At 34.2% G+C, this 11060-nt stretch overlaps 1 protein-coding gene across 1 annotated transcript; it reads right to left on the bottom strand.

Annotated features, from left to right (window-relative positions):
- Positions 1 to 5801: 5801 nt before the first annotated feature.
- LOC145576756 (beta-glucuronosyltransferase GlcAT14B-like) lies at positions 5802 to 9189 on the bottom strand. Its single transcript, XM_081634471.1, has 5 exons — positions 8965 to 9189; positions 7734 to 8524; positions 7573 to 7648; positions 7368 to 7483; positions 5802 to 6734 (listed from the first exon to the last, which is right to left on the bottom strand). Exons 2-5 carry the CDS (start codon positions 8326 to 8328, stop codon positions 6235 to 6237), a joined length of 1287 nt encoding a protein of 428 aa, XP_081490597.1. The 5' UTR covers positions 8329 to 8524; positions 8965 to 9189; the 3' UTR covers positions 5802 to 6234.
- Positions 9190 to 11060: the final 1871 nt, after the last annotated feature.

The following is an 11060-nucleotide window of genomic DNA, read 5'->3' as shown; positions in this document are numbered from 1 at the left end:
TATTTCTGATTTAATTCTTGCCACTCCCATTTCCATCTCTGATAATACTGAGGATTTTGTTAATTGGACTCTCACTAAGAATGGTGTTTTTTCTGTCAAATCTGCTTATCATTACTTGATAAAAGATAACTGTATTAATTCTAGCTTCTGCATTTCTTGGAAAAGGCTTTGGAAAATTCAAGTTCCTGCTAAATATAGAATGCTTGCCTGGAATTGTATGCATACTATTCTTCCTGTTGCTGAAAAGCTGTCCAGTTTCCTCCCTCTGATTGATCCTATTTGTTCTAGATGTGGATTATATAATGAGTCTCATTTGCATTTGTTTAGGGATTGCTTCTCTTCTCACATCCTTTGGAATGATATTTTTGCCAAAATCCCTCTCCCTAGTGGTTTTAATTTTAATGATTTTGTTTCTCTGGATTGGGTTGATTGGCTTAATTACAATCTGAGTTTGACTTCCCATTGGAGGATGACTTTTGTCACTGCTCTTTGGCATATCTGGAGAAGTAGGAACATTGCTGTTTTCGAGCTTAAAATGTTCCATGCTCATGCCACTTATGCTAGATTCTTCTATGATTATCAGAAATCTAATATCTTATTGCAGGGCAAGAGCAGTAAATCTGATTCTGCTGCTCCTAGTTCTCTGGCTGCTATTGTTTTTGGTGGCTGCTCGTCTGCTGGTTCATGCTCCAATCTCAAGGATAAAGGAAAGGCTGCAGCTTCTTCCCTGTCTATTGTCAAGCCCTCTTCTAAGTGGAAAGCTCCTCCTTCTGGCTACAAAAGAATCTGTACTGATGGCTCTTGGAGAAGCATTAATGTTGCTGCTGGTGGGGGGGTAATCAGGAACGAGGATGGCTCTTGGTACTATGGTTTTTCTTGCAAATACAATGCAGTTTCTGCTCTCACAGCTGAGCTCTATACTGTCAGGGATGCTCTCATCAGAGCAGAAGCCTACAATATCAAGAAGATTGATCTGCATACAGATGCTCTATCTATCAAGGTTATGTTTGAAAAAATGACTAATGATGATCGTGTTCATCATGAGCTGGCTGCGGTAATTAATGATGTTGCAGCAGTCATAGGCAGATTGGATGATGTGATTATCACTCACATTAGAAGGGATCTCAATACTTTAGCTCATAAACTTGCGGAGGAAGGAAATGAGATGCATGTTGGTTTCAAGGAGTATTTTGAGGTGCCTGATCGTGTGAAGATGATCTATGACAGAGAGATGGTCACTGAAGCTGATATCTGAGTTAGCTTGCTTTGTTCTTAATTCTGATGGTGGATGTCATATCTATGTTTTAAATTTTAATGTTAATTCTAGTAGTAATGTTAGTAGTAGGAGCAGAGTTGTTAGCTGTACTAATAGCTTCTGCTGCTTTGCTTTAGTTCATGTTCTTATTTCTCTTAGTACTAGTAGTTGGATTACTTGCATCCAATTTTCTTGTGCTCATTTTGATGTAAGGATAATCTTATATTAATATATTTCCCCTTGTTTGTGTTAAAAAAAAAAAACAACCAAGTTTAATTACTAATATGATTGAATTTACTTAATTACTACATCCGTTTCACATTTTTCGCAACTAACAAAGGTAGTATAATAGTTATTGAGTAAATTATTATTATTATTATTATTATTATTATTATTATATATATATATATTCAAAATATAAGCATTTTTTTTTTTATAATTTTTGTTAAAGTAAAATTAAGATACTTATGATCAAAGACGGAGTATAGCATTTACAAATATATTTAGTCAAAATGATGCAAACTATTAAATTCATCTTAAATTTATGACATACTCCTATAAGCAAAGGAAAACCGCTCTATTTTTCCCATTTTGTAGCTTAGTCGTGTACATTGACGTACAATCGTCTTTCAAAGACTTTTAGAAAGGCACCAACTAGATAACGAACAATCGAATTAATCTCAGACTCATTCCAAAATTGCACAAATCATATTAAATTGAAAACGATCACTTTGTTGGTCTTTGAAGAAATTATGTTGATATGATTACGAAATTTCCTACTCGTAATAATTACGTAGTGATAGTCTGATAGACCTTGACTTGGAATTTTGGTGATATATAGTATTTGTATAAGTAGTTATGTACCTTGAATTTTATAACAGTCTACGTCAAAAGTGAAATATAAACAATGTACAACTAGTTCAATACTTTATATATCTGATGTACTTATATATTCTTGATTATTCCTCACTTAGGGCCTGTTCTCATACGATTCTTTTCAGTTCAGTTCAGCTCTAATAAGTTCAGTTCAGTTCATTTCAGCTCTAATAAGTTCAGTTCTGTTCATTTCAGCTCTAATAAGTTCAGTTCAATTCAGTTTAATTTAATTCAGTTCAGCTCAGTTCAATCAATGAGAACAAGCCCTTAGATCATGCTTATGATTGTATTACAACCATACACTTTATTTAATTGAGAGATGAAATAATACAATGCACTTTAAGTGAATATTACTTCACTAATTAAAAGATTAAGTAGGATGATGACTTCATGGATAAACAATTGAATTCATTCTCTTATTAATTTATTCTTTTTTGGGAAGATAGTTGCATTAAGTTTAAGCTAATACAAGTATGAAGTAAAAAAATTAACTCATCCGTGCACAAGAAATTGTTTTTTATGCTTCGTTTGTATAATTATATGTAGTAGCTATGTGGAAGATCTATCCTTATTTACTGTGAGTAATACAACTGATAATATAATACTTCATATGATATAATACGCATTACCTTCATTTATGTTAAAAAAAAAATATTGTATCACTTTAGCTAATATATTTGTTGATGTATAACTTTGATCATGAATATCTGTAATACGTAGTGAAAGTCTATTATTAATTAAAATGATACAATTACATTATTTAACAAATAATAATGTTATTGTATCACTTTAACTAATATGTTTCATAAAAATATTGTATCACTTTAACTTTTTTTTTTTTTTTGATGGAAACTTTAACTAATTTTATTGTATGAAAATATACAATAAAATTACCAATAGTTTTAAAAAATTGTTTTAATTATCAGTAATACGTGGTATAAAAGGTTACATTATTATGGACTTATGGTAAACAGAAGTAGTATTTAGTACGTACTCTAGTACTTTAACTTTCCTAATTTTCAATGTTCTAACTTCTATGCATTTTGTGTGGAATACACTTTAGCTAAATGACTTACTTTTTGTGAACTGGATTTGGATCGAATATAAGTTGATAGACTTTAACCTTTTCTTTCTTTTTTTTTTTTTTTATCAATCTTGTTTTTGAAACCTATGTTACTGGAAATCGCCCATATTAGATACGGATATGGGATCTTTCCAAAAAAAAAAAAAGATACGGATATGGGATACTACATGTTTAAATATTTGATTTAATACGTTATGAAATTTTTATAATTTGCCTAAAATAAGTATCCTATTTTTGTCTGATTAGTGCCGAGGATTCAACATTGGTAATTCACGTGAAGTACTCCCTCCGTTTCATAATATTAGTCCCATATACTATTTTGAGCGTTTCAAAAAAATATACCCATATTGAATATGTTCCATTTTTAAATTAATTTTTTTAGAATTATTTGGTTGTGGATTGATGACATGACTCTAAATAAGGAAATTTCTACCTTGAATTTTGCAATTATGACTTATGCTTTCCCAAAAAAAAAAAATCCAAAAACTTAAATAAGGTAAACTAATTATGAATTATTTTGTAATTTAATGTTAGATTTCAAATATTCTTCTTTTCTTATTTTATGTGATTGATTCCATATGAGACTAACATTATGAAATGAAGGGAGTAACATTTTAAGAAGAGTTTGGAAAAAAAAAAGGCTCAAATAAAGGAGTGCATATATATGATATTACTTCGTTCAAATTTTGAAATTGAGTATCATACTTGCTCTGTTTTCCTTTGTTATACTTATTTTCTTTCCACACTTTTCATTGTATTTAGAGGCTAATGAGTTTAAATAAGATAAGATAATAAAGAAGGATGGATTACAATAAGATAAAGGTTAATAAGTTCCAATAAGATAAAATAAGAACTGATAAATTCATGTAACATAAAAATAAGCACTAATTAGTTCATATAAGTTCAATTCATCGTTCTTTCAAAAAAAAAAGGAAAATTTGTCAGAAAAAACCTATTATAACCCTCTTTTTGTCAAAAAAAAACTTTTTAAAAATTTTTTGCCCAAAAGAAACCTGTTTCTAAATTTTTTTTGTTGAAAACAACCAAAACCTCTAATTAAGCTAATTAGCCCCTGATTACCCCTAATTAACTACTAAATCTTATTTAATTATTTAGAAATAACAAATAAATTGATAAATTTAAAAAAAAAAACTTAAACCACCCCCCAACCCCATCACCACCTGCCACCCTTCCCCTTCCACCTCCCCTGGTAGCAGCCACCCCCACCCTCACCCCTGCCGGCGAACAGAATCCCTACATCCCGCACCGGCAAACCCCCGCCCTGCGCCCCCCTGCGTCACCCTTTTCTTTCCTTGAACCACCACCCAACTCCAACACCGACCAAGCCTCCTCTCTTAAGGATGGCCTACCCAGCCCAACCCCCTCCACTACGCCGACAGGAGGCCCAGCCCTCTCCCTTTCACCCACCGCAACGACCAGAGACCCAACCCCCTCCCTTTCACCCGCCGCGACCACCCACCCCTTACTAAACCGAAACCCGAAAATTTCACCCCTTATTTCCACAACCATAAACAACCCCCTCCTTTTTCCACACCCATAAACGACCTCCCCTTGTCGTTTCAGGGTGTTGGAAATAGAGTGGTGGTCGTTTTGTGGTGGTGGTAGAGAGGGGGGTGGGAGTTTTTGGGGTTAGGGTTTAGTGATGGGTGGGTGGTCGCAGTGGTGGTTCAAAGGAATAGGAGGGATAGGGGGGAGGGACTTTGCCGGCGCGGGGGAAGGGGAGGGGTGGGGGGTTCTGGTGGGCGGGGGGGTGGGGGCGGTTGCTACCAGGGGGTGGCAGCTGGTGATGGGGTTTGGGGGTGGTGTATGTTTTTTTTTTAATTTATCAATTTATTTACGATTTTTAATTAATTAAATAAGATTTAGTTATAATTAGGGGTAATCATGGGCTAATTAGAGGTTTTGGTTGTCTTCAACCAAAAAAATTTTGAAATAGGTTTCTTTTGGCCAAAAATTTTTTAAAAGGTTTTTTCTGACAAAAAGAGTGTTATAATAGGTTTTTTTTGACAAATTTTCCAAAAAAAAAAAAGTTCAATTCATCGTTTATAACATACGATAAGATTAAGTAAAATTTATGTGAACGCCATTATTACCAAAAACTAGTTCAAATAAGTTTAATTCATTATTAAAATGATAAGATAAAGTGAAATTTATGTGTACATCAATATCGTTAATTATGTACTCCTATTATAAAAGCTACTTTTGAGTACATCTTTCACAAAAAGGAGGGTTATTAATTCAAAATACTATTAATGTGTGAACTAATTTTTAATAGAAAGATTCCTTAAGTGGCTGCATGATTTCTCTAATTGTTACAGAATGATTATGCATTAGCATTTGTCATTAATCATTATTGTCATTTGTCAACCAGTACCAAATTGCGTCGGTGATCACAAAAAAGGTTAAAAGATACCCTTACACTACGGTCTTAGTTGATAACCAACTGGCAATTATGCCCTAATACTTTCTAATTGAAACAAAACAATCAAAATATAATGCACACCAAATTATTATTAAAAAAAAAAAAAAAAAAAAAAAAAAACAATAGAAAATAATATGAGAAGCTTAATTAATGTCAAACATCAAAAGATAAGTAATTTTCTGCACAAGAATAGCACTTTTGGACCTTCAGAACAACACTGAAGGAGCTCATATGTACTAAGCTTATTTCGAATTTGAGGAAACATACATCTCATGGAGTCGCCAATGTAAAGAGAGAAAAAATGTAAGTATAGTTTTAACATCTACAAAAATCTAGCAATAGTAGTCCTAAATCTAACCCATCTAAGGCCAAATCACGGCTCTGTGAGCACCCCCCCTCCCCAAAAAAATCAGCAAAAGAAATTTCTATCGGTGTCCGATGATATATATTTGAGCATGTAAAGAACTCCCTGATGATGCTCTCTCAAAGCTTGATCTCCCAACTCGAAAACCATCACTCTGCACATAGTTTCAGAAGTCTGATATAAGCCAAGCAAGGAAGTCTTCCATGAAAAATCTATTTACACTGCCTGTTTTGGAATGCCTCTGCTGAGACTATTCTTGGTATAAGCTGACCAAGCCTTTGAGCTCCGCGAGTTGGTTTTACCTTGTCAGGATTTTTAACTTTGCTACAACGTGGCTTACCACCACACCAGCGACCAGGAGTAACACTCACATTTATGCGGCCAAGTAATTCCCGGTCAATTTTATCCAATGCAGGATCGTCTTGCCTGAATTTTCGGGCAAATGCAGCATTGCTGCCAATCATCCTATCGGTGTCAGCTAAGGTAAGATACCGTGGGTGTTGTCTTGGTGGGTTATCCCAGGCAATATAGTGGAGATCGTGATTAACTGCAGTTTTAGCAAACTCGGGTGCATTGCAGATGACAGTGTGGAAGTAGCCTTCTGGAGATGAGACAAAGTTTGTGTAATACATAAGCATGGTTCTAGGTAAGTTATCCCATCCCCAAATGAGGTATTCCACAAAATCATGCGAAAGAACCATCCATGCCGAACCTGCAAATCAAAAGATATCACAAACTGATAGTCTAATACATACAACATACATCTTCAGAAGAAACAGAGAAAAGGAATTGTATCCAAAGCTAATGAAGGAGGCATTAAACCTGTTTTGATGAGAGCCAAAACAGTAAATTAATCAGTCAATTTGCTCCCAACTCTTAAAGAGGTATAGTTTTGAGAGGGATAACATGTTTAATAGGTAATTTTCGAAATTCTTGAAAGCAACCACCACATTTATTCATTTTTCTATCCAAAGTAAACATAAAGCGCTACGGAGTATCAAAATAAAACCGTTCTTAACTTCTTATACTAGTGAAGTTGTGATAAGTCTTCTTGTTTACTTTTTTTTTTTTTTGGGTGAAATAGTGATCAGTCTGTTTTCACGGCTAAGATTGACTTCAAAATCTTAGAATATACCAAACTACAAGCAACATCAGATTGAGTAACTAGAAGACATCCTATCTCTTATCATCTCAATTTTCCTGATTCTTTTGGCCACCCCATAAACAGACACAAACAAAGAATTTCAGGATATAATAAATCAGTTTTCAGAGCATACTTTGATTTCCTAAATATTATTGGAAGTATACCTAATTCCTAGAATTGACAAAGAAAAGAAAGACTAACCAGTAAATAATTTAAATGACGTAGGCAAACTTCTCCTTGGGTTAACCCGGAATATGTCAGATTTTTTTGATGAATAAAGCCCAGGATCTATGTATAAAGGCATAGCCCTTCCAGCCCTGCAGTACATGTGACATATTCATACATCAGCACAACTGCATAATACATACACTTCACAATAAATTATAGACAGATAAATTGAGCTTACTCTTTCCAACCTAGTCTGCTAGTATGGTCGATAAAGTTCAGCTTCCGATCCAATTTCGAAAATGAGTATATGAGATCTGTGCAAAGTTCCATAATTAAATTAGAAACACAAACTAGAATACAAACCTAGATAAATTGCAATCTGTTAAGAAACCAACTAACCATCTTGGGTAACTAGAGGATAATCTGAAGCACTGAGATTGATGAACCAATCCCAGTCATTATATTTCTTGAGAAGAATAGCACAAGCATGTAGTGTATTTGAAACCATGGTAGGGCCTCTATAAGTGACCATGTTTGCTTTAGTGATCATATGCACATTCCCAACGGTGGAAAACAGCGTATCATTATCAATTCGTGCAGCCAGACTCAACCTTTCTTCCACTGAAGACTCTAAATCCAAGTGAACAATATACTTATTCCTAGGATGATACAACGCCTGCAGCGTTCTCCATAGCTTCTGTGAATCACCCTTTGATCCAGAAACCAAATAAGCAAAACGAGGGAGTGGAGGCAGGGCAGGTGGTGGTGGAGGCTGAGACACAATTGATTCGACAAACAACGGATTCGTTTGGTTCACTGATGACCTAGAATAATGAGCTATAATCGTATTGATGGAGGGGATAGAGCCAATAGACGAAAGAAGTCCCATGTTAAAGCATGATGCTAACACAAATACACAAAGCACTGAGGTTATAACAAGAGGAAATGCCCATCTCCTCTCCATATTCAATGACACTCCTTCAAACCCTTTCATTGTTGACCTTCAAACTTAAAAATCTTCTCATCTAACAAAAAAACCCCTCACAAAAACCCTTCAATTCACTGATTCAAAACAGATTCAATAATAATTGAATTGAGCACTAATACTGTCCCAAATTGTAATAAAAAAACTTGCAACTAAACCAGCTTTTTCTCCTGATTTAGCAAGTTCTTCAATATTATAGCATAATCTGCACCAAAATCATCAAAACAATGAAATTTTTGCATCAAATCTAAACATATTCAAGTAAGATCTCATTCCATATAAACCCAATTAATACACAATTAATTCTCAGCTGACCAATAACTATATTGCTAAAAAAAGATCAACCAAAAACATACGACATACGAGTACAACTCAAATTGATTACTACTTCATTCAATGAAACGATACTTCAATAAGATGAAATTAAACATATTCACACCAATAACAGACGAAAACGAAAAGCAAACATAAACTCGAAGCAATTTTACAGTTACATACAAAAAACTGACCAAAAAATCAAAAATAAAAAAATTACAAAAACATAATGCAATAGATTTTCAACAGAAGATGAAAAACCAAACAAAAGCCAGAAAAATTAAACACAAATAAAAAAATACCCAGATTGAAAAAAACTGGAAAACTCACCGGAAAAGTAATGAATTAAAGAGCTTAAACCATGAAAGGATAAAGAAAAGCTTGAAACCGTATTAATGGCGGATCTCGAAGTGAGAGAAAAAGTGGGAGAAAGTTAAAGGGGGATGTTTTAAAATTTATATATACAGTAATTGTTGTTTCAGCGTTTCGATTTAAATCAAATTTATGAATTTAATCAAAGATATGAGAGAGAAAGTGGAAAAAGAATTGGGGAAAATAGAGTATGGTTTTAATATGTACGGATGTTATGTCATGAGGTCATACATACTTGAATGATAAGGACTTAGAAATATAACATTATTATAATTTTTATTTTTATTGTTAATTGTATGATTAATAGGGTAACGTGTAAAATCATAATTTGATACGAAGTTTGGTTAATGCAGGCGAATTCATTGAATTTCTGTTTTTATTATAAAATTGAGAGATTGGAATTTTGTTGGTCCATTTGTTGACCTCTAATAAGAATATTTGAACGTGAGTCCTTAATGGAGTGGAAAATTAAGATTAAATGTCAATTTAGGGCTACATTCTACTACCAAGTAGTATGTTTTATTGTTGTTTTTTTCTTCATTGAGAAAACTAGTACTCTAATGTTTTATTGTTGATTATTTGAGAGGCAGGAATCTCCGTTACAGATTTTTTGAATTTGGTTAAATTTAGGGATGTTTGCTATATTACAAATTCATTTATGTGACTAGTCATATGGTGTGGCCACTTCATATAATCACATATAAGACAATTAATTAAGTAATAGGGGATCACGGTGATGAGCAAATGAGGGTTACTTTAATGTATGTAGGTTACTTAAATGAGAAAATTGAGTTACTCTTTTAAATAAGTGGAATTATTCTTTCTTTTATTAAAACAAAAGAATAGGAGTTATTCAAATGAACAAATGGGGTTACTTAATTCTAAATTACTTGATTTTACTCGTCTAATGAATTTGGTTTACTTTTAGGAAAAATTGAAAAAAATAATCTCACCTTGGGCACATATGCTCAAAATAATCCCACCTTATACCCTCATCTTTTCAAAATAGGTCTTGTTGCCCGCAACCGTTTCAACAGGTAAGGGCTTGTTTGGCATTGTTTTTTTTTTTTTTCAATTTTCAGTTTTTTTGGAAACAAAAAATCAAAAACAGGAAACATAAAAAAGGTGTTTCCACTTTTCTGTTGTCAGTTTTCAAAATTATCATGATTTTAATAAGTTTGACTAATTTTTTATTCATTATATGACATTATCATATGATTTTAAAAAACTAAAAACCAAAAACAAAAAAACCACGGTGATGCCAAACGAACCCTAAATGTTTTGTTTTTTTTTTTCCCAAATAATAAAACAAAGGAAAAAGAAATAAAGAAAAAGAAAAAAAATCCCCTAACACCCTAACCCAGCCCCACCCCACCATTGGCACCGACTGTCCTCCATCGGCGATACCCGAAACCTTAGCCGTCGGCACCCCTGCCCCACCAATACCGGCGAAACCCTCCTTCCCCCCTTCCCCCTCCCCAAAGGCTGCGGTTTGTGGCTGCGGTTTTTTTGCTGGCTGTGATTTGCGGGGGTATGTTGGGCCAAAATGGTGTTGACGGTGGTTGGAGATGGTGATAATGATGTTACTGGCTGCAGTTTTGAAGGCTGCCATGCTGGGAGGTTGGGGTAATTGTGGAGTTAGTGGAGTGGTGGTTGTTATGGGGTATGTTGGGTGAAATTGGAGGTGGTGCGATGGTTGATTTATGGGAGGTGAAGGTTGTTGTGGGGTATGTTGGCCGAATTGTGGGAGGTGAAGATTGATGATGGTGGAGCGGCGTTGCTGCCAAGGTTGGGTTCGGCTGGTCAGCGGAGCTGCTCCGGCGAGGCGTTTACTCCGCAGGGGTAGGAAGAAGAAGGTTTTTTTTTAATTCTTTAATTTTTAAAAAAATTATATATACAACCCAATTAAAAGGTGACACGTATTAAATTACCTTTTAAAATAAGTTATCAATTCAATCAACCGGTCAATCAATGAAAAAGGACCATGCATTTTGAGAAGATGGGGGTATAAGGTGGGATTATGAGGTGGGATTATTTCTTGAATACGCGAAGGT

This window comes from Chenopodium album, chromosome 13 (assembly GCF_948465745.1).
Source record: "Chenopodium album chromosome 13, dcCheAlbu1.1, whole genome shotgun sequence".
Classification (NCBI taxonomy): Eukaryota; Viridiplantae; Streptophyta; class Magnoliopsida; order Caryophyllales; family Amaranthaceae; genus Chenopodium; species Chenopodium album.
Note: the sequence above shows the minus strand (reverse complement) of the source record. Positions and strands in the feature narration are given on the sequence as shown.